At 49.1% G+C, this 27683-nt stretch overlaps 13 protein-coding genes across 13 annotated transcripts; 7 read left to right on the top strand and 6 right to left on the bottom strand.

Moving 5' to 3' along the window:
* Nucleotides 1-95: 95 nt before the first annotated feature.
* On the bottom strand, nt 96-1185 carry N7533_002063 (guided entry of tail-anchored proteins factor 1; the record flags this gene model as incomplete). Its single annotated transcript, XM_057098713.1, has 3 exons — nt 96-457; nt 573-759; nt 880-1185. The coding sequence occupies 3 exons, from the start codon at nt 1183-1185 to the stop codon at nt 96-98; spliced, it is 855 nt and encodes a 284-aa protein (XP_056963849.1).
* Nucleotides 1186-1318: 133 nt separating this feature from the next.
* Nucleotides 1319-2413, top strand: N7533_002064 (uncharacterized protein; the record flags this gene model as incomplete). Its single annotated transcript, XM_057098714.1, has 1 exon — nt 1319-2413. The coding sequence occupies one exon, from the start codon at nt 1319-1321 to the stop codon at nt 2411-2413; it is 1095 nt and encodes a 364-aa protein (XP_056963850.1).
* A 377-nt stretch (nt 2414-2790) lies between these two features.
* Nucleotides 2791-3125, bottom strand: N7533_002065 (4F5 domain protein; the record flags this gene model as incomplete). The annotated part of the gene is made up of 3 exons (XM_057098715.1): nt 2791-2840; nt 2914-2998; nt 3063-3125. The coding sequence occupies 3 exons, from the start codon at nt 3123-3125 to the stop codon at nt 2791-2793; spliced, it is 198 nt and encodes a 65-aa protein (XP_056963851.1).
* A 1256-nt stretch (nt 3126-4381) lies between these two features.
* Nucleotides 4382-5348, top strand: N7533_002066 (uncharacterized protein; the record flags this gene model as incomplete). Its single annotated transcript, XM_057098716.1, has 2 exons — nt 4382-4571; nt 4636-5348. The coding sequence occupies 2 exons, from the start codon at nt 4382-4384 to the stop codon at nt 5346-5348; spliced, it is 903 nt and encodes a 300-aa protein (XP_056963852.1).
* Nucleotides 5349-5664: 316 nt separating this feature from the next.
* N7533_002067 (cupin domain-containing protein) lies at nt 5665-6142 on the bottom strand (the record flags this gene model as incomplete). Its single annotated transcript, XM_057098717.1, has 2 exons — nt 5665-6037; nt 6117-6142. The coding sequence occupies 2 exons, from the start codon at nt 6140-6142 to the stop codon at nt 5665-5667; spliced, it is 399 nt and encodes a 132-aa protein (XP_056963853.1).
* A 5598-nt stretch (nt 6143-11740) lies between these two features.
* Nucleotides 11741-12248, top strand: N7533_002068 (uncharacterized protein; the record flags this gene model as incomplete). Its single annotated transcript, XM_057098718.1, has 2 exons — nt 11741-11878; nt 11937-12248. 2 exons carry the CDS (start codon nt 11741-11743, stop codon nt 12246-12248), a joined length of 450 nt encoding a protein of 149 aa, XP_056963854.1.
* A 306-nt stretch (nt 12249-12554) lies between these two features.
* N7533_002069 (uncharacterized protein) lies at nt 12555-13377 on the bottom strand (the record flags this gene model as incomplete). Its single annotated transcript, XM_057098719.1, has 5 exons — nt 12555-12609; nt 12775-12811; nt 12868-13000; nt 13061-13231; nt 13282-13377. Coding segments are annotated over 5 exons (438 nt in total). The 3' UTR covers nt 12555-12608.
* A 176-nt stretch (nt 13378-13553) lies between these two features.
* On the top strand, nt 13554-15038 carry N7533_002070 (RNA-binding protein; the record flags this gene model as incomplete). The annotated part of the gene is made up of 3 exons (XM_057098720.1): nt 13554-13587; nt 13650-14307; nt 14366-15038. 3 exons carry the CDS (start codon nt 13554-13556, stop codon nt 15036-15038), a joined length of 1365 nt encoding a protein of 454 aa, XP_056963856.1.
* A 1256-nt stretch (nt 15039-16294) lies between these two features.
* Nucleotides 16295-18214, top strand: N7533_002071 (ankyrin repeat-containing domain protein; the record flags this gene model as incomplete). The annotated part of the gene is made up of 1 exon (XM_057098721.1): nt 16295-18214. One exon carries the CDS (start codon nt 16295-16297, stop codon nt 18212-18214), a length of 1920 nt encoding a protein of 639 aa, XP_056963857.1.
* Nucleotides 18215-19644: 1430 nt separating this feature from the next.
* On the bottom strand, nt 19645-20308 carry N7533_002072 (P-loop nucleotide/nucleoside kinase family protein; the record flags this gene model as incomplete). The annotated part of the gene is made up of 2 exons (XM_057098722.1): nt 19645-20117; nt 20200-20308. 2 exons carry the CDS (start codon nt 20306-20308, stop codon nt 19645-19647), a joined length of 582 nt encoding a protein of 193 aa, XP_056963858.1.
* A 280-nt stretch (nt 20309-20588) lies between these two features.
* On the top strand, nt 20589-21490 carry N7533_002073 (DUF3431 domain-containing protein; the record flags this gene model as incomplete). Its single annotated transcript, XM_057098723.1, has 2 exons — nt 20589-21400; nt 21430-21490. The coding sequence occupies 2 exons, from the start codon at nt 20589-20591 to the stop codon at nt 21488-21490; spliced, it is 873 nt and encodes a 290-aa protein (XP_056963859.1).
* Nucleotides 21491-22291: 801 nt separating this feature from the next.
* N7533_002074 (uncharacterized protein) lies at nt 22292-23673 on the top strand (the record flags this gene model as incomplete). The annotated part of the gene is given in 2 exon segments (XM_057098724.1): nt 22292-22545; nt 22563-23673. 2 exon segments carry the CDS (start codon nt 22292-22294, stop codon nt 23671-23673), a joined length of 1365 nt encoding a protein of 454 aa, XP_056963860.1.
* A 966-nt stretch (nt 23674-24639) lies between these two features.
* Nucleotides 24640-26088, bottom strand: N7533_002075 (putative sterol carrier protein; the record flags this gene model as incomplete). Its single annotated transcript, XM_057098725.1, has 2 exons — nt 24640-25523; nt 25596-26088. The coding sequence occupies 2 exons, from the start codon at nt 26086-26088 to the stop codon at nt 24640-24642; spliced, it is 1377 nt and encodes a 458-aa protein (XP_056963861.1).
* Nucleotides 26089-27683: the final 1595 nt, after the last annotated feature.

Here is a 27683-nt window from a genome sequence, read left to right on the forward strand (position 1 = left end):
ATCCGAGTCCATTCCCAATATAAGTACACCGTACACCCATACATAGAAATCATAACCCGCAGGTCCTTACTCACTGCGCCTTCTCCATCGCCACCCTAATCTAGTTCCTCCGGCTTCCAGTTTGATTCGGGTCCAGCAGCAGCGGCTTCTTGCTTCTGCTTCTGCTGTTGCTTCGGTGCCAGGGCCTGCGCAATTACAGCCCCAAGAATCTCGCCCACAACCGCAATCGTGGTCGCGCACACATTGCTCCAAACCTGAATACTGACGTGTCCGATCGGAGCGCGCGGGAAGGAAAGGATCCATTCGACGTAGTAAGGGAACCAGTCCGGCGGCAGGGCGAAGACGGGGGTCTTGGAGTACCAGAATTGCAGGAAGATCTTGAGGCCGGTTGTGCTGAGCCAGCGGGCGATTTTGACGGCCCAGTCGAAGGAGGTTTTTTGGGATGAGACTGCTTTGTCTGTGGGAGGGGGATGTTAGCTTTGGAATCTTTCTCTTCGGTCTTTCTTCTCTGTCTTTTCGATGCGATTGCTCGATTTTTTGGTTCAGGATTGAATAGAATTGAGAACACGTACTCATCGCTTCGTACTCCTCCATGCTCTTGTCATGTCTTCTCCGGAGCTTGGCCCACTTGGCGAACTCATCTTGCGAGCTGGTGTTGTTCATCTCGCGCTTGAGCTTGACAGCCTCCTGCTTCTTGTGCTGCTGCTCGCGGGCCTTTCTCGAGGTCGAGGTTGGGAGTTTGAGGTAGAGGTGCCATAGCTATGAAGAGTGTGTTAGTTAGCCTGAAGAAGCGCTTGGGCTGGCGATGCAGTGGGGACGGTAGGTATTGATAAATAGAGAACATCAGATGTCTGCTTCTCCGATCTCATGTAAACGTACCAAGCTGTCGATTGTGGTTGCGCCGATCGTGTTGACCAGGTAGATTGCAACGTGCACGAAGAGCACCATGAAGATGAGGGACAGCATGGCGGCGGGGGTTGCGGCGGGCACAGCGGACCGGAATGCAAAGTCGATCGGAGTGGCTGGAGTAGCCGGAGGCGAGAGAGCGGCGTCGCAGAGGGCAGACTTGGGTGTTGTGCGGTGGTAGGTCGCAAGTAGGATGGGTTCGGCGAGGGGTTGGCGGATGATGAACACTTGACACTCCGCAGGTGTGGGTTTCCGCCTTGGATGGTTCTCCCCGGGCATCACATCACATCACGTCTTTCTTCTTCTACCCGCACTCGCTTGGGTTTCTTTCTCTTGTTCGGTTCGACTTGAACACATTACGAAAAGAGCAGACCATGAACCATAGCAATATCTACCCATACGTGACTCCCCAATGACGACTCCCGAGGACGCATACCACCTACTTGTCGACCTCTTCACTTCCAGAGGTAACGACCTTCTAGAAATTGAGATCATCCCCTCAGGCCTAGGAGACCCATTTCTGAAACATGGCACCTCGGTCGGAATCACCAAGAAACTCCTGGTGCAGGCCTTCACCGTCGCCCGACAGCTCTTCACCAAGCGGCTGATGCCCATGACCTCGAAGGACTTTGACGCAGAGGTCTCGAATTTGAACCAGAGTACCGAACCAGAGGTTCCAAACCATATAATCACAGCAATCATGTTACTATTCGATTGCGAACATCTCACCGCGTGCAACTGGCGCAAGAAATGGCTGCTGGCGGCTATCTCGCACCACAATAAGACCAACCAGCCCGCCTCTTCATCCTCCTCACCTGAAGCTATGCTGGAGACGGAGCTCACGCTCATGCAAACATATCAATGCTCGCCATTAAATCGACATACCAAGTCTCCCACCCTTTGGTCCCACCGATCATGGGTGCTGGATCTCTTGACTAGGATGCGCAGGCCTACGGCGTCGACCCTGTTAAAGCTCGAACGGGCAGAGCTCGATATCGTGCTTCGTGCAGGAGTGCTACATCCGAAGAATTACTATGCCTTTACCTATATGCGTAACCTGCATTCGTACATTGCAGAAGCCAGCAAAGAACAGGGCGCTGCAGATGCGGGCCAGACGGATTATGCCGCGGCAAGCTTGGTGGACCCGACGCTGACATGGTGCCTGTCCAACCCGCGGGATATATCCGGCTGGATGTTCTTAATATACTTGCTAGTCCAGAGTGCAGATACAGATCTTCGTTCCGGCGCAGTGAGGCGTGTTCTTCGCTACGCGCTGAGGATCGGGTGGGAAGGGGAGAGTTTGTGGACGTTTGTTGATCAGGCGAGTCGACAATTCGGTCTGGAATCTGTGGTCAGTGAGGCTTTCTGCGATGAATCGGACAAGATAATTCCCAATGACACCGGGCTGCCTTTGCCAAAATGGCCCTGGCGCAACCGGCTCTCTCGAGCGCAGGCATACTGGGCAGCAGGAACAGCAGCATCTGGCGCAAGATACGATCAATCCTGATCAATATCCTCCACTCGATAGATCTTTGAAATGTCAAAAATATCTAGATATGTAAAAAAGAGAAGAAAAACAAAGCTATTTCACAATATTCGTGACTCGTAGTGTATTCGCTATGTGTTTGGGGAAAAGTATGTGTATGCTGGTATATAAAACGCCGTTGCTAACTCCTCGCTAGTCGCGGCATGAAGCCAAAGAAGGGTGCCAAAAGATCGCGTTGCCTTTCCTATCCTGCGCATTCAGCGCGAGCAAAATGTTCAATGGGATGCGCTTGTTTATTTGTTCGGACCCAGTCTTCCAAAGCCGGGGTGTGCGGATCGGGAAATGTGCAGAGAGGGGGTCGGCGACGACAAGGCGTAGAGGGGGAGAGCTAGGACAGATTATTTCTTTTTCCCACCAGCTGCTGCTTCAGCTGCTCTTTTCTCGTCGGCTGGGCAAGGAGAAACCGGGTTAGATTGTAGTTCTTCATTCACGCTCGGCCCGGGGACGGTGGGAAGACTCACCCTTCTTCTGCTTCTCGCGCATGATGGTTGCGGCATCCTCCTTGGTCTTTTGGAACTCAGACCCGGACATGGTGTTCTTTCCTTTCTGGGAGGAGTCAGCTGGGGGAAGTACGGAGTATAGATATTGATTGCATCGGGGGAAGACGAACCGTGGCGTTGGCCTTCTTTTGGGCCTTGGCCCGATCGGTGTCGCGCTGATTACCCCGGGTCATGGTGGATTCAAAAAAGGATGGAAGAAGAGGGAGGGAGTATTAGTGGAGGAAAGGGACTGGAGATTGGAGATCGGAGACAGGTGGGGGAGAAAGGGAGAGAGAAAAAAGGAAAAGAAGGAGGGGCGGGCGTTTATCGTGAGATTTTAGAGGGGCGAATCATCTTTCGAGGTTCCGAGGTTGGAACCGGTTCTTCTTCCACATCGACTAGCCTTAGGCTTAGGTTAAGGCTCAACTTGCGCCATGGCCGAATAATAATTATCATGATAAGCAGCCTAGGGTGGTTTAATAATTATTTTAATTCCCCAAGGTGGTTTTGGTTGCCGAAATGAAGGAGCTAGATACTCTGCAGCACGAACTCCTGGCGCTTGGCCTGTTGGTCTGATTGGGCGCCTAGAGCCGCACTGTTTCGAATGGGTCGATTGGATCCTGCAGGAAAATGCTATTATTGCAATCAGAATGTGGGTGAATGCCATGAGAGGTGTCCTTTTTTGAGTGGCTGTAAACTATGGGCTGAAGATTGTTGGTTTGGGAACACGAGCTGCCCGACTTAGGGCTAACCTTAGGAACAGACAGTAGTCATACCAGTATATCTCCCATCCCCAATAGACATGTCACTCACCTCGCTCATAACGGGGCCACTGGAAGTTTCACCTTGCAATCCTCCGGAAACTCTCTGCCAATCCTTCCTTCCGATCGCATTTGAGATCTGACAGCTCTGCGCGTAACTATGCCAAGGGCAGTCTGTTGCCCTAACTTCCCCCCGATGAAACAAACAAACCCGCCTAACAAGGCAAATCTCTTTCACTTCCGAAAATAGCCCCCAGGACTTGCCTGAGCCTGAATCAACTCTCCGTCAATTGTTTCAGGTTCTATTTTCAGGCTCCATTGTCCGCATTGGAAATGAGATAATAGCCGCCCTGAATGCCTCAATGGCCCGGGTGTGAATGAGGTGAATGGCATGGTGATGAAAACTAGATATTCCCCGGCGCCAGCTCAATTTCTTCTCTTCCACTTCTTCTTCTCCTTCTGTCTCATTCGTTTCAAAGTGCTCGAGTTGATCTCGTCTTTGTCCTTTTGTCCTCTCTACTTTATGGGTCGACAAGCTTCCGGCTGGCCAGTTGCTTCCTTCCCATAAAAGTCTTCCCCCGACCCTGCGAGCCAAGTCTCGCTTGCAATATTACATTTTTGAGTTCTTGGACTCAGCTTCATTTCTTGTTTTTTCTTCCTGCGCAGTTTTATCTACCGACTCCGCTGGTATGATGGCGAAACTCAAGGAATCCTTGGCTGGTCCAGGGTACGTGATTCTGAACGCCATCCGCGCCCTTAATATCATTGTCTTCCTCGATATCATCGCCTCCTGCGTTGTGATGGAGGTCAAAATCGACATGCGGAACGGCTTCTTCTTCTTCCAAGCCGTGACTCATGCCGTTATGGCTTTGATTAGCAGTGAGTATCCATTCATCCCGTCCAAGTCTTGCAAATTGATATCCTGACAACTATACCCCATCAGTCGTCTTGATCATCACCGAGCTCCCCATCCTCCGGGACTACTTCAATAACAACTGGCCACTCTTCGGAGACGAGGCAGGCTTCCTCGGTCTGGCATTGGCCATGATGATCCTCGGTGTCGCCGTTTTAGGCAATCTGAACACCGAAGCAATGAGCCAAGAGTCCCTCGGCCTCGCATTCTGGCGCATTGTCATCTCAGCAGGAATCCTAGCCATGGTAATGAGCGTGCTGAATATCCTGGCAGTAAGAATCCCACCTCATCCCAGTCTCGCTGGTTCAAACCTTCTAACAAATAGCCCCCAGACCTTCATCTTCAGCCACCGCAAACCCCACGTCAGCGCCCGCCAGGTCCGAATCTACGGCGCCGGTGCCAAAGACCAAGTAATTAGCCGAACAAGCAGCCAACGCTCCCTGCAACTCGGAATCAAGCGCGAGGAATACCCGAACCCGCACCCACCAACCTACACTCCCGAACCCGCACGCGAGAATGCCTTGAAGCGAGCGACGAAGCGCTTCACGGGCCGATTCCCGATCAAGATCTCCGGCCCCATGATGCGGAGCAATGACGCTGCAGACCACGCGCATCTCCAGCCGCCGCTGAACAACGATGATGCGGCTTCGTCGCATTATTCGCGGAACTCGGAGGGCATCCCGTTTCCTGAGGAGACGTATCATCCTTCTATGCGGCAGACTCATGCGGTTAATATGGTTTAGGCGGGGGAAGTAGTACGCAGTGCGGGCCACTCGAGTTGAAGATATGATTGTTTTTCTGGGAGCGCATGGCGTTAATGGGGCACGGTTGGAGTTGGATATGGTGTATTGCTTTGATTTGATTGATTGCGGACTTTCCTTACACTCTCTTTTATTTAAAATATCCATCATTGTTTCTTCTTTCTTCTCCTCCGTTAGTATCGAAGTAAAGTCCTACAGAACAAGAATAATATTTCATTACGTCGATCGAATTCAATTTAATCACATTTCCATCTAGATTAACTTTTTTCCGACTCCGTCTTTTTAGCCTGAGAATTCCTCAGCGATATTCCTCGTCAATTTGAATAAGAGCGCCCATTCCATCCCGCTCAAATGCCTCGGTGTCGACGATCATAGTAGCCAGGAGAACGGCCTCCTCGGTCTTGCTTGCGTTGTCGCTGATTCGATGGTGGCAGCCAGGAGCCTCGTACCAAGTCCCGCCGGACTCAATAACCTTCATCGGAGAGTCGTTCATTTTGTTCAATAGTGTGCCCGAGATGACGAACGCCGACACGGCGCAACCTCCATGCCTGTGAGGAGGAGTTGAGCCATTGGGAGGGAAGACCACGCGTAGGGCGCAGACAGTCTTTCCGTTGATCCCGGAGACGTTCAGTTTGTATTGAGAGACGAGTTCGATGGCCGGCATCGGGCGGCTAGAGGATTTGTTAGTTCAGTTCATGTTCAGGTTGATTCGTGCCGCCCAGGTAGTGAGATATTGGATATGGTACATACGTCGAATCGTAGGTTGGTTCTTGCATGGTGTCAAGGTTTTGATTTGAGGGTTTAAGAGATCGGAATTAACTTGGAATGGATTGTAGGCCTGGTTTGATTTCTTGAGAGATCAATAAGGACTGGGATGCGAATCTTATATCAAGCGGGGTAGCCTCTTGGCTCAATATGTTGAGCTGTCATACAAGCGCCCAAGAGTATGAGACCACTAGGACAATCGCCTTCCGAATAGGCTACTGGTATTTTAAAGTTCCAACTCGTCATAAAACAGTTGTTTCAATGGCCGCGGTGCGTTATTTGGGTGGAGAAGGAATGTTGGGTCGAACCGATAAGGTTGGATAGGCTATCCGAACTCCCCGGGCCTCGGTCGCCACCGGACAATCACATAGTTTACCTTGAGGCATGGATACCCCTGGAGTTTGGGAAAAGTGGAGATTCATTCGCAAGTCGGAAGACAAGGACCTTTGACTTGAACATGTTGGGAAACTGAAGCTAAAACAATGCGTCCCGAAATTCGTGCAACCACCTGCACTCTGTCATTAATACCACAATTTACATTTATTCAATACACTGCCTTGTCTAGTAGGAGTATTAGCGATCCAAGGAAACCACCCAGTGCAATTTTCGATAAAATACAAATAAGTAGTAAAACATCAGAGCTGGATTATACCTCGAGAATCTGGCGACCTATCACTCCCCTCTACTGTCCTCAACTCGCCTATGGCACTCTATACTAGCGGTAATTGACCCTGTTACCTAAGTACGTTATTTCTGCCTGGATCGATCAAAGATTTCCCAGCCCTCAGTGGAAGCTATTCTACATATACAAATTACCTAGGTACTTGACCCTACTTATTTAGAGTATTGAGTACATTACTTGGTAGGATACTTGGTAGGATACTAGGCAGATACTGGGTTATATTATGCTTACAAACTCTTGACCGTGTTATTATGAGTGGAGATACCCATTGCCCAACTATTCTCTAACAGACCACTGCTCTATGAGACTTCGCTGAATAAAACGATCACGTTATTTGCGGCAGTGAGAAATCCATCAGTACTGTTCGCTCCTGCCATCTATAGCTTGAAGTTCCTTCCTCTCCTCCTCGAGGGTCACGGGACCTCCCTCTCATCTTCCATAGCACTGAATAACATCCATTACTTCTTCCATATTCACTCCGTACACTCCGCACAGCCCCGTCCATCATGTTTCTCGTTGTCTGGAAACTCCATTTTCCAGTGGGAAACGAAAGTTTTTCTGAAGAATAAAACATGTCCGCTGCCGAAATTGCTACTGCAGCCAGCAGCTCTGCTGGGGGTGGTGCCTCAAAAGGAGAAGGGGGATGGACCTGGCTCCGTTGAAAGTCTAATCCCCTCCCTTTAGCGAGCATTTAAGCCTTGTCATATTCACATGCTAACATTTTGTATAGCACAATAATAATAATAATAATAATAATAATAATAATAATAATAATAATAATAATAATAATAATAATAAACGGTTCAACCCCTGTAAGGGTTGTGGGAGCCGTGGTCATCTGACCACGAACACCACGAACTGCCCCAAAATCGTTTGGGTGCAAGCAATCAGCCACCTGATGCAGGCTGTAAGTTGTAATACCTTAGTCTAAAAATAGTCGTGTTTTCTTAGTTCTGACTTTGTACTGATTTGGATCCTGAATTATAGGGTATTGTGGACGACAAGGTATGTATCCTATACCTGAAGTATTTGAAAAGCATGTACTAATGATAGTTTTATAGCTCCGCCCCATCCAAGGTGGCCGCTCGCTCGCCGAGCAGATGATCATTCAGCTGCACTCATGTCTATTGCGCCTGTTAGTCGACCTTGGAAAATGACCTATCGGTATGTAAAACTCCAGGGACTCCACATCCCTGAGGTAAACCTTTAATGTCTAGGTCACGGCGAGGGAGAGAAGCAGATGCCCGTCCTAGCATATCGGCAATAAGTCCTGGACCTGGACTCTCCCCACTGTTCTTTCGAGTTCCCTCGGGATATTAGTTCAATGTTTATTGGAAATTGACTTGAATTTTGTTGAATAATAATAATGAATCTTTGCCTATTTACAAGCATTGGTGTCGTCGGCCCCGAAAGGTACTGGTAATGGTAATAATACAGATAAAATATACAAATTAAAAAATATTAACCAAATTATTGGTCCCCAGCGGGGCAGTAGGTATTTTTGGTTAGCACCAATTTTTCCTTCCAAGGTTTTTAGGGGATAGTAATGCAAAATTAGCTTCCTCCTCCACCTTTTTATAGTCGTCGTCAAAGAGTTCGAGGGACCAGTTGTTATCCGAGTCAGACTCAGTGTTTGATTCAGTAAGGGGATTGTCGAGCGTGTAGGATTCTGGCCGCACGATGTTATGTAAGTACAAGCATAAGGTATCTCAAAGCTTAGTACTCACAACACACAGAATGAGATTGAAGCAATTGTCATAGTCCTGGGTATTTGGACAAGTCATCGAGCACTTTCTCATGGAAAAGAAAAGCCGAGGATGTATCCGTAAGACGTTCAATAGTGTCCGAGAGAATAGTTGAAGGATAAAGATCGATTTCTTGGCACGGACGGAGAAGAAGGTTGTTCCTGTGATAGAAAGGACCTATCCAGGAGACGCTCAAAGACCCAGAACTCCCAATCACATACTCTCTGCTTGCCCAATACGATACCCTTGAAAGTGGGTTCGCCAACAGTTACAATCATAACAACGCGCTTATCCACCTCCACATCTCGAATACCGAAGCAACCAAAGGCAAGGAATTTCGTGAGAGCCGTACAGTAACGTAGGACTGTGGGATATAGTCGTCCACCGGACTAGTGGGTGAAATATCGAAATGCCAAAGGTGTGAGTGTGTGCCCTTCAAGTTGTCATCTGTAAAGACCGTCTGAAGGCAACGAATTTCGTGAGAGCCGGAGTGCTCCATATGGTTAATAAAACCTAAATCCATGAAATTGAAGCCGGTAAAACTGGTGAGACCGGCAAGGGGGGCAGCGCGATTTGACATGTTCACGTCTCGGAGCCTTTCGAAGTCTGCATAAGTCAAGGGCTGCGGGATTCGACATGTCGACGTCTCGGAACATGTAGAAATCTACATAGGTCAAGGACTTTCCTATCCCGCTACACTGTTGCCGAGTTCATACGTCCCTGCGGGGCGTTCGAACATTATCGGGACTGACACCTCCTATCACGTCGAGTTAGCGTCAAGTTGATACTCGAAATCAGCAATGCCTCTCGACATACTCCTTATATCTTCCGGGGCAGGAAGCAAAGCAACTGTGGCACGTGTCAAGAGTGTGAGCGAAAGACATACCTAATCTATAAGGAAGAATATCACCAAGGAAGTTAGGCTCAGAAGCCACCCGGGCAGGTCCAATACTCCAACTGACGGAGATTGAGGGAAGAGGAAGAAGAAGAGACGGAGGGAACCGGATACAGGGGTTTCGAACACTCAGATGATCAAGGCTGAGCCTGAGCGAGAAGATGAGATTGTGTGCGGAGCCAACCGGCTTGCACTTACTGCTCCTGGCAAAGGGTATTGGTTGAAGACTGAAGCTCTTCGAGGGTGGCATGGAGCTGATGGGTATGAAGATTCATGTCGAAGGTGTCGAGGTTTCGGAAGGGATGTAGGTGACATTTATCGCGACCGACGGCGAATACAACAGTATTATGATCTTTTTATCTCATCTTTCGACTACTCAGCCTAAGAGCAATATTCCAATACTACTTCCTCTTTTGGCAATCTGTGAAGCTATTCAAACATCTCCTGTGAGACATGAAGCCCCTGTAGTTCGGTGTCATACACATACAGCACCTTTTCTAAATAGACACATAGGGTGTTCAGATAGCCAAATGAGGTGTCACTGAGTAGTGCCCATTCGTATTCGTATTACCCAACTCCACCATGTTGTAAGATATGACATAATCTGGATGACTAATCTGTTAACGACGCGCCGAGTTTTCTCAACGCACAGCCTTTCTCTTCCTTTCGCTTCTTCAACTTACTTACAAAACACGGTCTCCATCATACCCTTGCGCTTGGACATTATTCCATCCAGCAAATTTTAGAACGAGACCCAGAACGACGTGCTCGTACTAATCCCGACTCTCGATCTGAGAGGGCTTTGCCTTCCACTGCACGATTGTTGGGTTCGCTTTGGAGCATACACCCCCTTTTGGGAAACCCCCGGGTTGTCCATTCCAACAAAATCTCAAGGTCCTGAGCCTCGGGTTTCTTTTGGAAATTGTGCAACCCACGGGCCGATTGTTGACATGGCTATCCATGCTTGCAATGATCCACCCTGTCATTGGCGCCCTTTTGACTGTGAGCCATTTGTCGTGCTCTTGCAGAATTTGATGTTTATTCCGCTTGGTGCATTACAATTGGCTCGAGGAAAGAGGCTGCGCATACGAAGACAAAGCACCATGCTAGTCCACGCTTGATTTCACTAACCTAGGTCCTCATCACCGTAGCCCATGTCGCCGACCTCCGCACCCCAACACTTTCCCCCTCTGCCTGCACCGTTTTATTTTCTTGGCAGATTCGAAGCCTTGTCCATCTATTTCTCAATGATAGTTGAGGTCAAAATCTTGCCAAAAGCGAGACCTCACAGTTGGACAAGATCCATCTGGAGGCTCCCCCGTGTTACGTCCGCCCCTCTATATGGGGCTGTACGTGCCAAAGAAGGGAGGTACATTCCTTGAATAATTATACGATGTAGTTCCGAGCGTGTTTCTGATTACCCGGTCCCTCGTGATAGCTGAGTCAAAGCTCGCATCCCCCCGAGGGGTGTGGAATGCTGATAGAATTGAGATCGACATTGGTCTCGAGGCGTCGCTCAGATTTTAGACAATATGAAAGCATTTATCTGGATTAAACTCTGTGTATTCCAAGTCCTGTATTGCTTCTGTTGTAGAACTTGAATGGTAATGGCGCTCGGTCTTCCCATTACGGAGCGATATAGACTTGATCCTGAAGCCCAATCTTTTGATGTTGATCAAGTACAGTTGCACGGGGGCAGGCCCTCCGATTAGAATGTGACAGCCATAAATTCACACTTCTTATTTACATTGGATCTCTTCTTTCACCCTGGCGGTTTTAACTGGATCAAGTTCCCCCTTGCGTGAAGGTGTGGCAGATCACTTAATGTACCTATGGGCCCGGGCTGCCCGAGTCTGTACCTGGCTTAAGCGCAAAGATGCAGATGCACAACAAGATTGGCCCTCATCATCCAGAGGTACCATTCTTCTTCGCGAATCGCAGGGAAAAGGCAATCCGATGTTTACGCGGTCTGTAGCAAAAATACCGCGGAAAGGCGCGATATAGCACGCAAATACTCCTCGCAACCCGGACCCTCTCATCTCGCCCCCCCTGTAACTATGTCCCATTCCTGTTCAAACCTGCGACAACAGGGAGGGAAGGGGCTGGATATAAATGTGGCATGTCTTCCTCTGTCGCCCGCGCTGGTCGGCCTTCGCTCTGACTCAAGTTCTCTTCTTCTTTCTATCCTTGAAGACCATTACTTGTCAGGCTATACACTCGTTTAAATCCTCACCTGAACATACTATTTTTCTCTGACCTACATTTTCAATCACATACATTATACACAATGACTCGCCTCAACCTGTCCTTTGTCGCCGCCTTCTTGGTACTGGCTACCTGCGCTGTGTCTGCGCCTACTGGCACCGTGACCCAGCGCGACGAGGGCCACAGCTTCGGACTTGCTAAGACTCTTGGCAACCTGGAGGTATGTCCTTCTCCCAAGTGAATTGATATAGGTCAATTCCACTGACAACAAAATGCAGGGCATCAACAAGATCATGGACGGTCTTGACCAATGGAACGAGAAAGGCAAGCAGGATGCGGCCGCGAAGGCCCCTGCTGCTGATACCACCCAGAAGGGTGATGCAGAGAAGGGCAAGGCTGAGGATCCCGCTGCTGCTGGGAAGGAGAATAAGGTCGCATCTGCCCCTACTCCCACTGAGAAGAACCTCTATTCCGGCAACTTCGCTACCCCCACCGCGAGTCACACTCACCACCCGTCCTCCGTGCCCAATGCCCTCGGGAAGCTCCCCGTTGTTGGTGGCCTCCTCGGCGGTACTGGCGGTCCTCTGTAGATCACCGAGACTATTTAGTCTCGTGGATTTATGATTGAAAGGACGAATTTCGATACCAGGATCTGCAATATATTCGGCGAACAATTTCAAGGGACATGTGGTAATTTGCGTTAGTTATGTATGTTACCTAGGTATGTCTTTGGTCGTCGCGGTCATTTGATAATGGGTTATCATGAGCTGGTCTTGTACTGAGTGGCGAGACTAGTATCCTATTATCTTAGATTCAGACTACTCAACCTTGGAATGAATAATGAAGAGCTCGTCAGTTCAACTGATATGTTGGTCAAGCATTTTGTAATTTTCTTTTTAACGCTTTGCGAAGGTGCGCTCTGAGTCGTAATTCTGTAACTCTTTGTTAATTCTTGGGTATATTATGTCAGCTAATCTATTCGCCAATATGCAAATCAACGAGATAATGGTCCAAGACAGGCAGCCCCATCCATGGATTCTTGCGAAGCAATCAGCTCTTCCTTGGCCAGCCTGCTGCTGCCCTTCGTAAAGTCCGGTATAATAGCCGGCAAAGTACCAAGACATCATCAGGCGTTTCAAGTTTTCATCTTGGACTAGAAAATTGATTAGCTTATTGATCCATAGTAGACATATTCAATATGGTACTGACCATTGGCCATGACCGCTTCTGGCATCGGCATAGTTGGACAAGCCGGAGCTGCTGGAATTGGAGCCGAAGCCGGTGTTGGTTTGATATCAGTAGCCTGGGGTTTCTGAGGACCGATTGGTTGATCTTGAGTTTCCTGGTGAGACGACATTCATTAGCCAGACATATGAAAAAAGCATCGTAGATCAATATATACCTGAGGCTCATGTTGGGCTTCGGCTTCGGCTTCGACGGTCGGTGCTGCACCCTCCGTTCCCTCCATAGTTTCGTCTTCGTTCATATCGACATCCTTGGTAATACCAGCATCCTCAGCTTCTCTCAGGACATCGTCCACATTCTCCCCTTTGGCGTGGATGCTGTGATAGAGCTGTCCTCCTAGTCAGATAAAGATCACGTGAGCCGGGGAGCAAAACACACCTGGTACTCTTCAACGGCCTCATCCCAAGACCGCACAAGGGCAGAATCGTCCCATATCTCCTCGTGGCTCAATGAATCATTCTTAGACTTCCCCATGGCCGATTCCCGGGAAATAAGAGCATCGCAAAGGGAAGAGAGAGCCTGGGTCGCTGCAGGCCGATGGATGCGATGGCTGTGGGGGCTGACCGCCTTGGCGCAAATCAGCGAAAAAAAAAAGTTCGGCCAGACGGCGATTGTTTCCAGCCTTCAATTCACATCACATCTCTCCAAAAATGGCTCCCGATAAGAAGGATAAGAAGCGCAAGGGTATGTCTGATTCTCCAATGGATATATTTCTCTTTTTCCATTATCCCTAACCTGTTAAACAGCCCCCGCCGTCAGCGAGCCGCCTACCAAAAAGACCAAGAAGGTCGAGGCCAAACCCGCCGAGGCTTCCAAGGATGATACCCCCAAGTCAATTCTGAAGAAGAACGAGAAGAAGGGTGCCGATAAGACCAAGAAGACCACCGTCGACGCCGCCCCGAAGACCAATGGCCAACCCGACCGCCAGGTCAAGCCTCGCAAGCGCGCTGCTGATTTCCTGAGCGACAACGAGGAGACCGCCCCCGCTCCCGCTGAGAAGAAGGCCGCTGGTAACAAGAAGTCCAAGAAGGAGGAGCCTGTCTCTGCGGCCGCTAAGAAGGGCACTTCCAAAGCCAAGAAGGTCGAGGCGGTTGTTGAAGAGTCTGACGAGTCCGACGATGAAGATTTCTCTATCGATCCTGCCGCCTCCGACGACAGCGAGGAGGAAGAGGAGGACATTGAGGAGGATGAGGAAGAGGATGACGAGGCCGAGGACGATCAGACTGCTGCCCTTATCAAGGGCTTCGAGAGCAGTGGTGACGAGGACGAGTCCGGAGACGAGGGCTTCGAGTCCGGCAAGCCGGTCCCCAAGATCCCAGACTCCAAAAAGGTCAAGCAAAAGCTCCTGAAGAAGCAGAAGAAGAACGCTGGCACCACCGAGGAGCCTGGTACCGTCTACATTGGGTAAGCCATGATTCTGCACCTGCATCTATGAACGACCACTAACAACTTCCTCTTTCAGTCGCATTCCTCACGGTTTCTACGAGCACGAAATGCGCGCCTACTTCACCCAGTTCGGCGAGATCACCCGCCTCCGTCTCTCTCGCAACCGTATCACCGGTCGCTCCAAGCACTACGCCTTCGTTGAGTTCAACTCCGTCACCGTCGCCAAGATCGTCGCCGAGACCATGGACAACTACCTCATGTACGGCCACATCCTGAAGTGCAAGTTCGTTCCCGCCGAGTCCCTCCACCCCGAGATCTGGAAGGGTGCCAACCGCCGCTTCAAGAAGACCCCCTGGAATCGCATTGAGAAGAAGCGCCTCGAGCGTGGCAAGACCCGTGAGCAGTGGACCGACCGCATTGCCAAGGAGCAGAAGAAGCGTCTATCCAAGGCCAAGAAGCTTAAGGAGCTTGGTTACGAGTTCAATTTGCCCCAGCTCAAGGCTGTGGAGGATGTTCCCATCCAGGAGCCCAAGGCCGTCGAGGCTGCTGAGACCACCGAGACCCCCGCCGCCGCTGAGGAGCCTGTGAAGGCTGTTGAGCCCGCCCCTGCCGCCAAAGAAGATACCCCCAAGAAGGCTAAGAAGGGCAAGAAGGTGGAGCAAGAGGCCAAGGAGGCTGTGACGGAATCGCCTGCTGCTGAGCCTAAGAAGAAGGCCAAGAAGGCTGGCAAGACTAAGACCAAGGCGTAATCGGTGTACAAAAATGTTGTTTTCTCATGTATCTCTTTTCAATAACCTATTCATGCATCGTTAGGGTCAATGATCATCAATATATTACCTGGAATTTCGCTATCTTTAGAACAAGTCCTTTTTATTTTCTGCTAGTACTAGTAGGCACCGCTTAGGAGTAAATAAACTTGAACACGCAAAAGTCTACTACTAGTTAGTAGTACCTACCTAGGTACTAACTATGGAATCAAGCCCATTGCGGGATAGTATCGGTACAGTCATCCTCGCCTGATCCGATATTGTATGTTCTTCCTTCTAGTACTAATTGTAAAGAGGGGTTTAAATGGGAAAACCTTGGGAGTTGCTCCGGTGGGGGCCATCGATATGAGCTGTTAAGGGCGGCAAGTAAAACAAGGGAACCGTGGCCCTGGCGCTAAATTATTTTTCAAGTATCGAGGCGCTGGAAAGAAATAGATAATTCTAGTTCATAGAGGATCCATTGGTTCTTTCCCGATTTAAAACATAGGTAACAGCCCACGATTTGGCCTCGAGGGCAAAAAAGCATCATACAAGTGTGCCACTCACTCGCGGGGAATCGGCCGGGACACTTTATATTCCAGTCTCTTTCGTACTTCCTATAAGAACAGGGGCAATGGTATAGGGGTATTACGTTCGCTTCGCATGTGAAAGGTCCGGGGTTCAATTCCCCGTTGCTCCAGTTGTTTTTGTCTGATGTAGCCAGAATGATTCTCATTTTGCCGCTCAGGGGTTCGGCCGGATAGCTCGCATATTGAGGCTTAGGGCTCAGCCCCACAGCTGAGTCATCCCGCCTCATATGGCTTAGTCATCCCGCTCCCCGCCGCCTTCAAATCAAAACACTCTCGAAGTACAGAATTGATATGGCTTGTTGACGCAGATTCCATTCGGTAAAGTAATATGAGATCTTCATTGCATGGTATGTATTCGTGCCTACATGCACTAACCGACTTTCGTCGGTCGGTGCACCATGTTTGTCTGACAAAAAAGTCCTTCCCGCTTTGGCTGCCCAATAATCGCTGAACTCCATTTTGAGGCTATTTACATTCTTTTTATAACTAGTACTAGGCCCACCGACCTCCTTTGGAAGTCGGCGCGCGTAGGCACAAATACTATCTAGGTAGGGGCTGGGGTAAGGCAGCACAACAATCACTACCCCACCTGGCACCATGTGTCCCGTATTGTTACCGTCTCTATCGACTCCTCGTATTTCTACTTGAACAACTGTCAGGGGGGCCACAATGCCCTATTTCGCTAAGCTCCCAGCTGAGATTCTTGTTTCTATTATTCAGTATCTGGACTATGCATCTGATGTGAACTCTGTCTCACAGGCATGCCATCGTCTCTGCCAAGTGGCAGATCCCTGGCTCTACGGCTGCTTCGCATTGGACTGTTCTCCTCGTGGCCTAGAACGGATCGCATCAAATGGAAATACCGATGCCTTGCGCAGGCTCTTTGCCGCGGGGGCGGGTTTTCCTCATGGGAAGGAATTCACGCTGTCGCATCAGCCACGAACTCAGTTCGTGCCTTTTGACGTTGCCATGGCCAATGGGAACTTGAATATTGCCCGCCTCCTCGTTGAGGTCTACGGTAGTTCGGTGGTGGATATTTCGCGGTCTTTTACCTTGAATACACCTCTTTGTCATGCAATCAAGGGTGGCCATTGTGATATTATTCAATATCTTCTTGAGGTTGCCGCCCCTCCAAATAGATTCGGGTATATTTGGCCCTCGAATTTGGGTCTCATCCCTCATATAGCTCGGAACTGCCCGATTTCTTTCTTGAAATCCATTGTTGAAGGACAAGAATGCGATATCAATGCGCCAGGCGCATTGGGAAATTCCTTACTTTGGTTCGCAGTCGAACACTTGTCACCAGACGCGGTTGAGGTATTGCTTGACGCAGGCGCTGATCCCATGGTAGAACATCAATGTCCAGAATATTACCCTTACCGAGCCTCGATGTCTAACCGTTTGACTCCCTTATATCATGCCGTTCTTCACAATAAAGAGGATATGGTTCGTCGTCTGCTCAAAAGAGGAACACAAGAGTATCTCAAAACTGGCCTCAAACCCGAGTTTCTGAGCCGAATGTTGGAGAAAAACGGCCCCTCCGTACCTTGCCTCATACTTGAGGATATTCCCGAGCCATGTAAATTGTGCGATAGCGAAACCGATCTACTATACGTGCTAAATCTCGCTGCTGCTAGTGGTGACGTGCAGCTCGTTCGCCAGATTCTCGATATGTGTCCCACAGAGGAAAGGCATGGCATTGATGATGCCCTAGCATTTGCTGCCCAGTATGGACACATTGATATCGTTAAAATTCTTCTACCGCCTGAGTTTCCCAAGAATGGTCAAATCCCGAAAGCATACCCAATCGCTAATTCCAAGGCCTGCAAAGGCAAACAATCACATGTCATTGATCTGCTATTGGAACATGTCGGTCCCGAGCTATGGACTCAGTCCAAAGAATTGACCCGTACCAGCCTTGTTGAGTCTGGAGAAGATGCACGATTCACGCGATATCTTCTAGAAAAGAATGCCTTTGCATTATCTGGACCTTTAGACCGTCGGCTCTTGTGCGAGAGAGCTATGGAACATGAGAATTTTGCTCTGCTCGAATACTACTTGAATGAACTCGATATCCCTTCCTCCAGACACAAGACAAAAGGAATCGGCGGCTCGTGCAGATTTGAGACGATATTCCGAGAGGCAGTAATTACAGGCAGCGTTCATATCTTCAAATTTCTGCTAGATAGGGAGCCCGGTTTGGACCCGAATAATCCAAGTTGGGGGAATATTCTTATCGAGGCTACCACCTACAACCACCTCGATATTGTGAGCCTCTTTCTGGATAATGGCTTCGATGTCAACACGCGTTACCGAATATCTGGCGCGCCGGAGGATTCTGGGTGGAGGTCGGATTCGGAATCAGACGCAGATCCAGACAGAGAGTCGGACCCAGATCCACTTGGAAACGCAGAAATAGCCACAGATGTGGTAGATATTTCGCCAGAACTTCCGTCCATATGGTACGCCACCATTCTAGAAGCGGCAATTTTCTTTGTCCTTTGGCCAGCCTGCGTTTTTGATGCTATTCAATTAGACGATTCACCGAAGATAGAGATGGTCCGGTTAATTCTCAGACCGGGGGTCTGACATCTATACCGTCAATTCCAAAAATCAGTATCTTTTTGAATGTCATGTTCAAAAGGGTGGATCTACTGCTATTCTTCAAGAGTTCCTCTCTCGAGGTGTCAGCCCTCTCATTCCAATCCGAGGTACGCATGAAAGCCTGTGGTCATATGCATTCAAAACTGCCACCGAAATTGGCAGTCCAGGTCACTGGGAAAATGCAAAGCTCTTATCCCGATGTATCATGGATCAAGATCTGTCCTGTGAAGCTTTCAAACTTTTAATTCCCCCCGACGACAGAATCTATGTGAACCCGAATCAACTTGCGGGGGAGCCATTAGGGGGGCTGGGAACAATTTGATATTGTAAAGATCATGTGGAGGCATTACTGGAGACTTAAGTATCCTGTGGTAGAGTGTAATACGAGGTAATCAACGAGGAGGACACATGTTGATATGGCAAACGAGCAGAATAATCATATAATAATTTAGGCTTACTTCATTGGCTATATTCAAATGCTAGCGGGATTTCTTTTGAGAGAAAATGATACTTTAATAAATTCATAGAAACAACCTTTCAAGTTGCAAATGTGACTTGTCATATTCACGTTCTTGGGATAATTCTAGAATGTTGATGCTCCAGTTACGCCCTGAATGCATAAGCCGAAAAGTGAACTAAATTTGCAAGGTAGGTAGCACCTCAATCTGCTGAATGAGATCGATTATTCCATTCAGCATACGAATAACCGTGGGGCTGACAGCTGCCGCCCTAATATACTCCCCCACCTCAGTAATCGCCATGATTACCTCTTTCAATCGGGCGTATAATTCACGGGATTCCACAATTCCCGGTAAAGTCTCAGAGCACATCGCAAAAGTGCTCCTCCATATATCCAGATTTGTAGTTATTGACCTCACTACATCGGAATTGGGGAAAGGATCGTCGCAAAAAACCGCTATCCAACCATCTGTGAGCATTATAAACTCATTACAGGCTTCCCTGAAATCGGGAACTTGAAAATGAGACATGGTGAAATAATTCAAGCCCAATAAGTCTAATATTGAAGACCTGTGAAGCCCTGGAGCTCCTTGAATGTTGATAGAGGACTCAGAAGATTGCTGACAACGGCTGATACTTATAGTACATCTGAATATCCTTGAGAGATCCTCGAGAGTCCGACTCGGAGGAGATAGCTTTAAGACTTGGGCAAAAAAGGTCTTTATTGAATATCACAAGACAATAAGAGGTCAATCTCGTCTTCGATATAGGTATTCCATGGGCGCGCCAGGCTTTGTTGCAGATCTTTTTGTTCAAAATCGAGGCTGAACCTTGAAGGTCCTCCACATGTGGAAACTCAAAGGGTGAACACTAAAGGTCAAGAGAAAGAACAAAGGACTCCGAACAAAAATTATTGTCAACTCGAACTTGATCAATAAATACAGTAGACCTTTGCGCTAGTTAGACTTTCCTTCTCTCAGAACAATTTCGCCTTCTCCATCCGGCCTCTCAAATCCTGTAAGGTACCCTTCAAGTATCTTCTCCGTTACAAAGAAGGCCGAATCGCCGTCTTTCATCTCCAACGAGTTCCTGGCCCTCACTCGTCGGCGCAACTCATCAGCTTCAACATCAAGATAAAATAGAACCCAGCGAGCCCCATTCGACTCGGCGATATGTTTCCATTCGTCTCGAGTTTCGCGGAACGCAAAAGAAAAGTCTAGTACCACGTTATGATTTCCTTCTCGAAGTAAGAAAATAAACTCAGATCGTAGCGCAGCTTCTGCTTCGTCTTGATAGGCGCTGTACTTTTCGGCAGGGTAATCCTTGCCCCAGAGACCATAATTTTTGTAAATCCAAGCGTCGATTGAAAGGCGTTGGAAGGACTGGTAGTTGGAAATAATCCATTTGGAAAGAGTAGATTTGCCAGATCCTAGTAGTAATCATCGAGGCGAGTCAAAATAAAAAATGGTTCCTGTCTTTATGCCAAGAAATGCTTAAATCACATAACATACCTGCGAGCCCACAAGTCATCACGACTATTGGGCGAGGATCCGATTTTGTGGAGCGATTAAGTTGGGAGACCACCGCCTTGGGTGGGTCAAAGAGGATAGTGGAAGCCATGCCGTATTTTCCTGGACAAGGGAAGATAACTTACCAAACTGATACTGAGAGTCAGAATAAATATTCTTGAGCTGTAGATAGATGACTCACGCGCGTACAGCAGCAACGGCAACCCGAGTGCCGTCAGAATGGTTCGCCACGTGCCGAAAAGGTACCAGTACCGGGGATCCCAACCAACCCCACAGCCAAAATCCAAAATGCCGGCTCTTCCGTGTTTTCCTATTTTCTTTCCCTGGTCGAATCCGATCCTGAACGAAAATATCAAAAAAGCACCCTCAAAATGAGAGCAAGGGCTCGGAGAGCTCTCATACAGCTCCTCATCTTCGCCTTCTTCCTGAACATAATTCTAATCCTGAACTGGCCCCAATCAAAGGTTAAATCCTTCCCATGGGCTAAAGTCCGATATCAAACTCACGCCACCACCTTCCCGTCTCAGCTTGGTCTATGTCCAAATCTCTCAACCTCAAAAAAACCCGCACTCATTGTCTCTCGGGTGGAATCAGATGGTAGCGCATTCTGGTTAGACAAACTCGCTGATAAATACACATTATGTATTTACGATGTCGATATTGCGGGACAAGAGACATCCGCCCATGGAAGTTCCGACGCATCCTCGGGATATCTTCAGGTCCCTGCAAATCGAGGCCACGAGGCAATGGCCTACTTGACGTTTCTGATTGACAATCACGAGAACTTTCCTTCCGCTGGCGCGGTATTTATTCACGGCTCGCGCTGGGCCTGGCATAACGATTCGCCGGATTACGACAATGCAGCGCTTCTGCGTGATTTGGATATTCCCGCCGCTTTGAAACCCTCAGGCTACCACAATTTGCGCTGCGACTGGAGTGCAGGTACTTGTTCATCTACCGTCCCGGCCCAAGGCAGTCTAGAGATGAGGCTGCAGTCTGCCGTGGCGCCGTGGAGTGCGCGCGCGGCATCCGATATGGCGCTGCCCGGGGCACTAGCGTCGCTTTTCGGTGGCATGGATGGATGGCGGCAGGCTAAGCTGGGGAGGAATGATGCAGTGAGGGCACAGTGCTGTGCGCAATTTGTTGTTTCCCGTGAACGGGTTTGGCAACATACCAAAGCGGAGTATATCGCTTTGCGCCAGTGGCTCTTAGATGGTACTGCGAGAGCGACTTCGAGGAGAAATCAGAATGGGGCGGTTGCGCCGGCGGATGACAAAGTTGCTGGTCGAATTTTGTCTTATCTTTGGCATATTTTGTTTGCGAAACGTGGAGCTGATGGGCTAATTGAACTAGAGTCTTTGAATAAGGCTTCTTGTCCAAGTGCACAAGAGTGTTATTGTCGATTGTATGGGCGGTGCAACCTTCAATGTACTAATCCGGGAAGCTGTCGGGGGCAATACTCATTGCCAAAGTACTATAAACTGCCGGACGACTGGACTGCTACGCATTCATGAACATATTCATTTATCGAGGCGTTTGAGTGATATTTCTTTGTACATAGATGGACCATATATGTGCCAGTAGAACAGCCAACTGGAGTGTCAGCGCGGCCAAGTTTTCAAGCTTCAAGATCTGACACAATTTTTCGAGTTCATCTTTTTGCAGTTCGGCTGTGCGTAAAACTTAGAAGCCATATATATCCACGATTGGTAAATGCCAGTGAGGTGCCCAGGTAGGAACCTTGGAAGGAAATAGTACCTAGTGGAAGGTATTTTCCCGAGGTCATTTTCCTGAGACAGCCCTGGAGATACTTTATTTTAACTTGAAGGTTGGCTATATAGTACTAGAAAGACATAAGACAGGATCAGACGCTAATCTGTGGTCAGGCATCAGCGAAAATGTCAGCAGCGGGAGAGAAACAGTCGCAGAGCTGGAGAAAGCTTTCAACAAAGTGGCCAAATCAGGTTCATTCAGCAACAGCTTTCTGCGAAAATCAGCCAAGGCTTTCAAACTAAGCTTATCGTCGGACGACATTGCTCAGTATCGCCAGCGCATCAATTCACACCAATTGGCAATGCAGAGTGGACTACAGATGATCATCCTGTGTCTTCAGATCCAGGAAACTACGTCTACACAGAACGTGGACACGTCTTTATCCACACTGGGAACCATGACCAATGCAATCACCGAACGATTGGAGACTCTTACAACAAGAATGAATGGGCCTAGTGCATTGAGCATCTCTTTCGGGTCTACTGGGAGAGATGGAGTTATTCTTAGTCTCCAGAACATGGCCCAGGCTGCGAAATCTCTTAATTCGCTAGCACGGTAATTGAAGGCAAAAGAGCTACTATCTACGACGGAAGCGTCTTGGGAGAACCCTTGACGGAAGAGCAATCCAAGTACATCCGCGAGTGGATACCACCGACCAAAGACGACATTCCAGAAAACAACCCACCAGACGATGCTGCCCCTATTGTCGTGACCATCACGGATACTACTGCAAAGACTGAGTCAAAGACCAATGCCAATACTACCACCAATCATAATTTTCTTGAAAAGGCAATCGACACAGTCAAGAAAGCTATCGAATACGACCATAATGGTGAATACGAGAGCGCATATAAGAATTACTACTCGGCCCTCGAACTCTTCATGTTGGCCGTGAAATGGGAAAAGAATCCCCAGGCAAAGGAGATAATTCGCAACAAGGTGGGAGAGTATATGGAGCGTGCCGAGAAGTTAAAGAGCTTTCTAGACTCGCAAAAGTCTTCGAGGAATTCTTCTACTGTCACAGAATCAACATCGAGAGCGACCAGCAGCAACAGTAGTGCAACGACCACTACCGCTAGTACTACTACCCCAATTGCGACTCGTCTTCCATCCAACCCGGGCACCCCCCATGTGCTGCCTTCTGAGATGAGCAGTAAGTTATTTGTCAATCATATCGCGGAAGCAGAGGATATCACCGGAGCCGAAAATGTGAAAATTATCACTTCAAATGACACGCTTTGTCGGAATATCTCGAAAGCCCTGGACACTATGTGTATTCCACCGCGCGCGAATCTATTTCTTTCTGCGGTCATCGCTCCCCGTACCATCGAGGATATCCAGGAACTACTTCGCCTGTTTCATCGAGTCAAAATACCCGTGTGGCCATTCTATTCTACCGACGAAGAGGATCTTCGGCATGTTATTCCACGGGTCCCGGGAAGTGTGGGCTTGGATCTTGTGAAGTACATGAATAACATTGCCGAAGTGAATAAGGACCAGCTTTATGCTATTGTCGAACCGGGAGTGTCATGGGCAGCTTTGGCGCGTGATATCTCACAACGTGGACTGGATGACCAGTTTTGGATCGATTGGCCCATTTCATCAAGGGAGCTTATTGTCGATCATGTTATTGGGCCAGCGTATGCTGCAAGATACTGTAGTATGGAGATTAACCTGCGATAAGGTGATATCTTGCAAATCGGGGTCTTGAATTATCACAAGGAACGTGGGATGCCAAATGTAAGGCCGTGGAGGTCTTTGATGAAGATGAAAGAAAACTGACTGGGTTTCTGCAGGATCGGACACTTGAACACGGTCTTGTGAATGGGTTAGTTCCAGTGCAGTGTCTTGGGGTTATTTCGAAATTAATAAGCTTTCACATTCAATTCTGGATTCTGGGGTTTTGAATAGGCTCTAACACGCATTTTGAAGGCTATAGATTTTCGTTATGACCATGCTGACTATATCTGCGCTCGCTAAGTTACTAACCTGTAATATAGCTACGTCCAAAAGCATCAGAATGTCAGTCATTCCTCATAGCCTTCAGCAGAACCGACCAGCTCTCACAAGTCATCGATATCGCTCGAAAACTTCACCTGAGCGGATTGATCCAGCACGGTCTCCACCTTCGTCATATTCCCTTAGAAGTCCTCTCCCGAGAATCATCACCTCTCAATGCAACATCTAAATAGTACTTCGCCAAGCCCCTCCAATCCATCCTCAGTCGCCCAAGACTTACTCTGTCCTCATGGATCAGATCATTTCTCGCAATGCTAATGCTGAGAGTGACTTCTGGCAGTGGGCTATGATCACATCTGCGAAGGATGCGGTTGATACTAACGGAATTATGGCGCCGGGGAAATATGGTATTTGGCTTGAAGATGCCTTTTCAGAGGCCTGGGAAGCAGTTATTGAGGGATCTTAGAAATTTCCTTTTGTATTCATTTACCTATGGTTTCGTGGGAGGCTGTTCAACTAGATAGCAATGCGAAGCTAAAGTTGACCAAACCTTAGGACCAAATTTCAATCTACATTCAGAGAAGACGCTAGATCCGATTCATCATAAAAGCAAATTGTGTATCGTTATCATGCTACAAAATACAAAACTATTTACAGGCCAAACAGAGGACCATGGGATCGTCCACCCGCTCAGAAACGAGCCAGGACTCGCTCCTGCGCATCAGCAACAGCGTACTCACTGCTGTGCTTCTGGCTAATCACAGACTTGGCCTGGGCAGCAGTGAAACCACGAGCTTCAACAGCCGGGTTATAACCCAGCTTATTGACCTTGCCCACGACATCCGAAGGAACAGCCGCAGCGACCTTACCATCCGCACGCTTGTAAACAGTCACGACGACCGCACCGCCCAGGCCGAGATTATGTTGCAGAGCCGCATTAGTACCGTCGATCAGACGGTTATTTGCCCAACCACGCAAATGCCAGACCAGCTCCGCGCACTGGGCAATACCCGTCGCGCCGAGCGGGTGGCCCTTGGAAATGAGGCCGCCAGAGGGGTTGATGACCATTTTGCCTCCGTAGGTGATATCGCCCTTGCGGACCATCTCGTGGGCCTTGCCTGGCTCAGAGAGCTCAAGCGCGTCGATGGTGATCATCTCGTTGGCGGAGAAACAGTCGTGCAGCTCGCAGACCTTGATATCCTTGACGTTGACGCCTGCCTCGGCGATGGCGGTGCGGGCTGCGTAGCGTGACATGCCGAATCCCATCAGGTCGATGGAGCTCTGGTTGTAGACCTGGTCTGTGTCGGAGGCGAGGGTCTGGCCGGCGATTAGGATGGCGTTTTCCTTGAGGTGGGGGCGGGCGTCGAGGAATTCTTGGGAGACGATGACGGCCGCGGCGCCACCGTCGGAGGTTGGGCAGCATTGGAGCTTTGTGAGGGGTTCGTGGATCATGGGGGATTTCATGATTTGGTCTAGGGGAGTATTCTTGTTGGAATTGGGAGTAGGGGTTGCGCTTGGAGTGTTCGTGGTTGATCCGGGCGATTTCAGCGAAGTCTTCGTTTGTTGCGCCGTACCTGGTGGGCCGGGGTGTTAGCATTTTGTGCAGCGAGGTATTGCTTTCTCATTGATTGTGGAAAGAAGCTCACTTCTCTTTGTATTCAACGCCAGCATTGCCGAACATCTGGGCGGCGCGGGGGCATTGGTGACACCACGAGTCTCGGCCATCATGGTACCGAACAGACCGGTCGGGTTGGCGCGATCGTTATACATGGACTGCAAGCTACCGGGGTTCATCTTCTCGAAGCCCACGACGAGCACACAGTCGGCGGCACCGTGGGAGACCATGGTGCGGGCCATGGCCAGACCAGTCGAACCGGTAGAGCAGTTGTTGTTGACGTTGTAGATGGGGATCTGGGTCAGACCGAACTGGTAGAAGACGCGCTGGCCGCAGGTGCTGTCGCCGTAGACGTAGCAAGCGACACCCTGGTCAACATCGTCGTAGGTGATCTGAGCATCGAGCATGGCCTTGATACCGGCCTCGTAGCCCAGTTCATTGTAGTCGACCTTGCCACGAGGTTTGATGAACTTGGTCATTCCCACGCCTAGGACGTAGGCGGGGCTGGTAGCTTTCTTGACCATGGTGATGACGGAAAAGGTGAAGGTTAAGGCGAATGTGGGGGTATATCAGTCTGGGGTAGGGTGGATGTGAAGGGATGAGGAAGAGAAGGCTGCAATTAATAAATAGGATCGATGCATTGTCACAGGTGCAGCTCGGTGGAGAAGCTGGGTTGATTTGCGGGGGACTGGAGAATGGAGAGAGCAAAAAGGCCGAGGTCCCGAGGATGCTGGCCCGAGGAAATGCCGGTTGCACAAATCAGTTCTGCATAAATCTCCGCGTAGTACTAATACTAAGGTAGTCTGGGGTTTACTCTATTCAAGTCGGCTACATGATATTTATTATTTGACTGATTTATACTCCGTACTCATTGAATGATTACTCTTGTTAGTCTCTTTAGTGTCTATATCAATTTAATCACGTGCACCCATGCGCCCGTGGGAGCACGTGAATTCCACCAGCTTCAGCTTCAACTTCATTACTCTTTCCTGCTCTTTTACCACTCTTCTATCTTGACGCTGTTACCCAATAATCCAGAAGATTGACTTCTCAGATGGGGAACTGCGAGGGAATATATCCTCATTCCATTCCTACCAAAGAGGCAATCAAGCAGGTGCCAGGGCTGTCCCCGACCAAGTAGTACCACAGTCCAGAGTCCAATCCGCAGTCCACAGTCCGCAGCTATTAAGGCGCTACTAATACCTTTATAGTCCCTCAAAATGGACCAATACTCGGACTCAGCATAGCTCTGGGGGCATCTGTCATTTGATTCATTCAGTGACAACTGATTCGAGGACGAAAGAGCACACAGACCTCCCCTCCCAGGCCTTCTGCATGATCTACACTCTAACAAGGTCTGGAATCTGGGAGTATCATTCCAAGGTTTGAACCCCGCAAAGACAAGTTTTGAACTCCGAATGCAGTGTTCGACATAGCGTGGGCCATCAAGTCAACCGTCAGTGACCAGCCAGCATCCCCCGGAGAACTGTCCCCCCTACGTTTGAAAAAAGGTCTGGGGATCATAACGGGGAGACCCATGGTTGCCCATCGGTGGGCGATCGATACCAAAGAAGCAAGAAGCTTCGGCCTCCCATCATTTTGCTGCGGGCTTCGGATGCATGCGACCGGGCCAACAAAGCAAAGATCGTAGATCCACCACTCATGCCATAGTTCTAGAGAGTAAAGATCAACTGGGTTCCAACTTCATCTGCAGTGAATATTCAGTATTCCATATTGCAATATTCCAATACATGGGTGTTGGTCGGTAACCCCCGATTATCTTCTCACGACGACGTCACTGGGTTTCGCCCTAACCGCATCGAGTCGATTGTAAAAGCTCGGTCCACATGCCATTGAATTGTCCCTCTTCTTCTCCTCTTCACAGCACTGCGGGTTCGATTGGGTGTGTTGAAACCCCGTCAGAGACAGAGAAAGAGAAAGAAAGGAAGAAACGGAAATAGAGACGATTGGCCTCAACAGTGAGTCGAAAGGTCTTCATCCAGCTCGAACTTCCCCGCGTTTCACCAGTTCGTCACTGACTCCAGCCCAACCTCAAGCTCCGCCCAGCTTTCTCTCATTGCGACCGACGACCCCTCAGCACGCCTATACCCGGCCTGTC

Source organism: Penicillium manginii (genome assembly GCF_028828005.1).
Source record: "Penicillium manginii strain IBT 31320 chromosome Unknown utg000002l:1.0-5564898.0:1.0-5567710.0, whole genome shotgun sequence".
NCBI lineage: Eukaryota > Fungi > Ascomycota > Eurotiomycetes > Eurotiales > Aspergillaceae > Penicillium > Penicillium manginii.